The sequence below is a fragment of the Taeniopygia guttata genome, chromosome 3 (genome assembly GCF_048771995.1).
Source record: "Taeniopygia guttata chromosome 3, bTaeGut7.mat, whole genome shotgun sequence".
Classification (NCBI taxonomy): domain Eukaryota; kingdom Metazoa; phylum Chordata; class Aves; order Passeriformes; family Estrildidae; genus Taeniopygia; species Taeniopygia guttata.
This window is the reverse complement of record NC_133027.1, coordinates 17,269,909-17,275,908: the sequence shown is the minus strand read 5'-3', so window position 1 is coordinate 17,275,908 and position 6,000 is coordinate 17,269,909. Positions and strand designations below refer to the sequence as shown.

General features: G+C 46.6%; 1 protein-coding gene across 3 annotated transcripts in view; it reads left to right on the top strand.

Moving 5' to 3' along the window:
- The first annotated feature begins 2,106 nt into the window (after positions 1 to 2,106).
- The window catches only part of ASAP2 (ArfGAP with SH3 domain, ankyrin repeat and PH domain 2), an 82,386-nt gene continuing 78,492 nt past the window's right edge, over positions 2,107 to 6,000 (top strand). The window contains exon 1 of one of the 3 annotated variants that reach the window (XM_030270065.4): positions 2,107 to 2,578. In XM_030270065.4, coding sequence (XP_030125925.1) covers positions 2,453 to 2,578 — 126 coding nt within the window. In that variant the 5' untranslated portion in view covers positions 2,107 to 2,452. The remainder of the gene's footprint in view (positions 2,579 to 6,000) is intronic. The other 2 variants (XM_030270067.4, XM_072926372.1) reach the window with 2 other exon arrangements.

The following is a 6,000-nucleotide window of genomic DNA, read 5'->3' as shown; positions in this document are numbered from 1 at the left end:
TAGTATGAAAATAATGTTGATACCACACCAATCTAGTTGTTGCTAAGTAGAGCTTACTCTAAATCAAGGACTTTCAATTTTCCCTTGCTCTACCTGCTAGCAGGTGCATGAGAAGCCAGGAAAGTGCAGAACTCTGACCAGGCCAAAGGGATATTCTGGACCATTGAATGCTATGTTCGGCACATAACCTGGGCTTGGTCGGGGGCATCAACCACTGCTTGGTGATGGGACAGGTATTGGCCAGTGGCTGGTGAGCATTGCCCTGTGTATCGCTTGTTCATCTTCAGTTTTAGACCTTTCTCTCCTCAGTAAAATTACTAATATAATCATTATTATTTTATTTTATTTTGATTCCATTATTAAACTGTTCTTAGCTCAACCCACAAGTTTTTTCCTTTATTTTTGATTCTCCTTTCCATGGGCAGAGCAGCAGTGATAAGTGCCTGTGTGGTACTTTGTTGCTTTGTACTGGATTGGAGTTAAACCACAACACAATCTCAGTTGCATATACTACAATATCAAACTGTGGGTGCAACCACTAGAGGCTGTATTATTATGTTGCAGATTTGCACTATAGCTGATAGAAGAGATGCTGCAGAAAGTCAAAGAGTATTTGCCTTTCAGATCCCAAGTTTTTCATCCCCTTCAAAATATCAAAATAAATATGCCACACTGTTAAACTGTAGGCAGTTTAAGAATGCTAGTGTTTATAGTGTGATGTGTTGCCTTAAAGGTACCACTATCAGCTAATGCAAAAATGAATGAGTATTAACAAGAATGAATATTTATACTCAACTATACTTATTTATTATGTGACGTACAAATACAGAAATTAAATGCATTAGCAGCAGAACAATGTATACCTTTATATGCTGTAGTAACTGATCATACGTAAGTATTAACAAGGAGAGCGGCAATGAAGTCAAAAGCAAAACAACAGTGGTGACTTTCATTGGAGAAAATAAGGAATGATTAGGATGGAAAACCTATTAAGAGTTAAAAAACTGAAAGAACATGCAGATAGACCCTGCATTCATTCATCTGATTTACTACAACCAGTAAAATATATATGGTTGACAAACTTTATTATTTATGCTAAAGAATCTAGCAAGGATTGCAAAGGGCAGTAACTTCTGGGCAGGCTTACAGTTATTTATTTGGACATTTTACAAATGGCAGCAAAAGAGTACCTGCTTACTCATCTGAATTCCCTGAAGAGTTTTAAAACAGAGTAATAAAGAATCACTTATAGAAAGCTAATAACTATCACCAGAGGGGAGTGAAAGAGCCACAGGAGACTTTCTGGGCCAAAATACAAATTTCTAAAGCTTTCTGCAGGAATAGGATAGAAGTCCTAAGGGATTTGAGGCCGAAAGAAACCACTGCCATGGATCACATCCCTGTATGCCCAATGCAAGCAACACCATGCTCGTTCAGTGACACCTTGCCAGCGTCCTTTCTGCTGCATCAGTCTCAAACGCTACAGCTCGGCTGAGTTTCACCCTTTTTGCCTTGACTGATCCTTGTGGCTTTATAGTGAAGAACAAAGCAACTCCTCTGATAGCTCTTATTCCTTGAGTACAGAAAAAGCTTTTTAAGAATTTACATTTAAACGTTACTTAGCCTAAAAATATTTCTGCACGGACCTCTTGGGAACGACAACATTTATCTTTAGCTCCCTCGAAACTAGACAACGAACTCGTAAAACAGATTAAACTGTTGAACCATAAATTACGAGCCGTGAGGTAAGAGACTGTCTCTGCACCTGCAGGCATTCCCGGAGGGGACAGCGCGGAGACCTGTCCTGTGGGCTTCAACCTGCTCCCCCTCCTACCAGGCAGGCACTGCGCCTCACCTTCCCCTGCCCTTGCGTTTTTGTTGTTAAACACTCTCCGAACCGCACGGCTGGATTCGTCCTGCCTGTGGCTGGGATTACCCAGCCAGCGCCCGCCACCTCCTCTCCTCTCCCCGCGGGGCTCGGGGAGGACGGACGGAGGCAGGGAAAGAGGGAGGGGGCCGCCATCTTCCCGGGCGGGCGCGGGTGGCGAGGGCGCGGCGGCAGGGCAGGTCCGCTCCGGGGCTGCCGGGGGTCGCGCGGCCGCGCCCCCGCTCCGCCAGCGTGCGAGGAGCGAGGGAGGAGGAGGAAAGCGAGAGGGAGAAAGCGAACGGGAGGGCGGGGTGTGGAGGCAGCTCCCGCGGCTGGGCGTGTGCCCGGCCCCCGGTGCTGCGTGACCGCGCGGGAGGAGCAGGAGGAGGAGTGTGGGTGCGGGGAATTTCCTTGTGTGGCGGCGGAGGAACAACACCGCTCCAGACAGCAGGGCTGCGAGGAGGGCGCTGCCGCCGCCGCCGGTTGCCGAGCGATGTGAGGGGGAGCCCCCGCTACGCCCTCCCCTCCCTGCCCCTGGAGCCGCCTGCTTTCCCCCTCCCTCCCCTCGCTCATCCCCGCCCCGCCATGCCGGACCAGATCTCCGTGTCGGAATTCGTGTCCGAGACCAATGAGGATTACAAGTCACCCACCGCCTCCAACTTCACCACCCGGATGGCCCAGTGCAGGAACACGGTGGCGGCCATCGAGGAGGTGAGCCCGGGCGGGGGGCGCGGGGCGCACAGCGCTCTCTGGCCTGGCAGCAAAGAACAAGGCGCTACCGGCGCTGGCTCCTGCCGCTCCCTCTCCCGCCCGGCCCCGAGCAGCGCCCTCGGCTGCCGCTCGGAGGAAATGGAAATGGGCTCGCCCGAGTGGAGAGGGGAGAGAAAAGGAGGGGGGAAGGGCCGGGGCACCGCTCCCCCGGCCCGCGGGGCTCACGCTCCGCCCGCCCCTCAGCGCACGGCGGGGCAGGCTCGTCCGCCGCCCGCAGCTGGGGGAGCCCGAGCCGTCGCTTCTCGCTCCTCCTGGCGCTCGAGGAGCCCCGATCCGGGCGGTTCCGCCTGCTTTTCTAGTAAATGTGTATGTGTGTGTGTGTGTGTGTGGTGGTGGGGGGCGGTCTTGAACTCTGCAGTCTCCTCCGTCAGCCCCTTCCATCGACCCCTTAACCGCCTTGGCCTCGCCAGCTGCTGTATGGGGCTTCGGCTTTCCCTGTTTGTCCTTTCCCCGAGTGTGTGTCTGCCTGCCTCCGGGCACAGGTGGGATTTAATTCGCTTTCCAGTTCCCGCACACAGAAATTTAAACGCACTTCCCCCGGCCATACGGTTTAAGGCAGCCGTCCCTGGGATCCGCTCCCTCAGGGCCGTGCCCGCTCTTCGGTGTGCGGGATCCCGAGCTCCCTCTTCTTCCCTGCCTCCTCCGGGACAGCCGGGCTGCGGGTGCCTGGCGTAAGCCGCTTTTGTCTCGCCGAGAGCCGAGTGTTTCTCTGTCTTTAAAGATACTCGGAACGTGCTGTTGAACCTGATGGTGAGAGTCCACCCTCTCTCCCACGGGGGATGTCTGCCAGCACTCGGGAGAGGGAGGCTCTTTTCCCTCCTGTTTCAAATCAGAGGGAAATCTGGGACAGGTCTGAACACAGTGAGAGCACATTCCGCATCCCAGTCATACACGCACAATGAAATGAGAAGCGTCTGTGTATCCTGACTCCTCTAGCAGCTTCTCTGAAGTAACTTGTAGGACGGGGGAATCTTGTGCTGCAGATTAATTTGCTCCATCTACCTGTTACATCAGTTCTTACAGTGTGTGTTTAGTTGATTTGTTTTGCAGTAAGCATATATTTTAAAAAGAGCCTCTTCAGCAAAAAGATTCTTGTCGGTTGTTGATGTCCCTTCTTTCAAAAGAACTGCCACTAGCAATGGATTATTAACGTGTCTTTAGTGAACAAGACCCAGGTTAGGTGTTTAAACACCCTTTTCAGGATTTTCCTGTTTTGCCAGTTCCCAAAACCACTAAAGCAAGGAGTTGAATTCAAAATAATCTTGTTCCTGAGGTAATTTTCTGCCCTGCAAGCTTGCACTTAAATGCCTGGATTTAATTATGCTTTATTAACCCAATAGTCTTAAGATCAACAATTCTGTAACAAAGACAACCTCTTCCTGAATATTTATAGTAATGAATAATTTTAATTGCACAGTAGAAGTGCTTAATAATTGATTAATACAAGATCGAAGTTGGTATAAGCATTTGGGCCAAAAGCAGTTTTGTGAGATTTAGAGATTTTTATTGCTGAAAAAAAATTGTTTTTTCTCTAAGTCTAATAGTGTATTTGTGTTAGATTTTTAATAGAACTCAATCAGAACATTAAATCTTTTTTGTATCCGCCTATTTCTGGTATTAGATGCTGTATGCTAGCTTAGTACAAAATTATCTTTAGTAATAGTGATGATAAACAATGAACCTAGTAAAGTTTGCAAGGCAGAAGGTGAGAGATTGCAGAGACTGGCAGTAGTTCTTAATAGTATTGATCTATCTGGCACTTCTGGCAAAATATCAGTAGTTCCTGCTTGTTTGTGCTGCTGTCTGAAAGCATGTGTGGAAATGACTACTGAATCTTTTTCTCTGTGATTTGTCAAGAACAACAAATATATTTTCATAGTTTTAAACTGGTGAAATTTTTTTTTTCATGTTTAGACTTCTTTGGTTTGGAAATACTCAGGTCCTTTAGCATGACGGGCCTGGTTTTTCAGGTTAAATGTGATTCTTGGATAAAAAGCTGTCTGTAAATTGTGTAATAGAGAAGTCAGGGCTCAACACATTTTTTCTGGGAGGCTGGGCAAGAAGTAGTTCATCAGCTTGTTATGAACTAAAGCTTATTAAAGAATACAACTAAAAATATTCAGGGAATACAAAGAACCTGTGCATTTCCAGCAGCATGGTAGAGTGAAGCACTGATTTGCAGAGCACACTGCTCTCTTGCAGCAGGCAGTGTAGTTCTGGGATCTGGGAGGTCTGGCTGTGTGTGATTGAGGGAATGTGTTACTTTAGAGCAGTTAATAGGTAAGTTGAAATTGGTTGACTGCTGACTTTGTGTATGCACTGGTTTGAACAAGCAACTGTAAGAGCTAGTTTATTAACTGAAGATGCATTTTTGCTTCCCAGGATATTGTATACATTTATTAAATTTATTAATACTAACACTTAGAGGATGTCTCTTTACTGCTACTCCCAGAAAATATGGTTCTGCAATGGAATATTCAACTCCCTGCATGAAGGCAGCTCTAAGCTCCCAAGTCTGGTGCTCCCTTGGGAGCTGGGGAGGCAGTGCAGAAGCACAGGAGGCAGAGGCTGCTGTGACTTGTTGGCCTGAGCTCAACTGTCCACAAACACAGATATGTTTTCACATCCCATTGTGATGTCTTTTGCACTTAACATTGCTGGCTACTAGTTTTGCAATTCTGTCTTTGTTAATTAGTAGGTACCTAATAGTGTCTTAAAAGTTTAGTTAATGAAGCTTTCCATGGTGGAGTGGAAGAGGCTTGTTAAGTGAGGAAGTTAATACCATGTTGGACAATTCAGGATGTATAATTTATCTGTATATCTTTGTGGGCAGTGGTATTGCCTTAAATCTGAACTTGGATTAACTGACCTCTCTCAGTTTCACAATATGGTTGATTCTTAGTATAAGTTGAAAATACTTTCAATTTTACTGTTTTATATAATTATATACACTGATTACAGACATGGATTATGGCTTTTGAGATCACCAGAAACACCTGCATTGCAGTTTGGGAGCTGGTGCCTGTTCAAACACTTGCAGAAAGAGCTGGTTCTTTGCTGAATCTGTTTATTTGCTCTCAGTAGTGGAAAAGGGATTAGGGAAGGTAAACTTGTGGAACACAAAGTGATTTCCAGGGAATGTTGCTTAGCAAAATGTTGGGAATATTTTGCTGCTTCTGAAACAAAATTATTAGTGAGCAATATGTCACAGGCCCTTACAGGTTACTGTTTAATCTTTACATGCATGATAGTGACTAAGACGAAATAAGTTTTAATTGATAGAGTGCAGAGCATGGTCACATGACTGGGGGAAGGGTTGCTTGAAATCAGTAATTTGGTCTGAGAACCTTTTAACAGCCTTT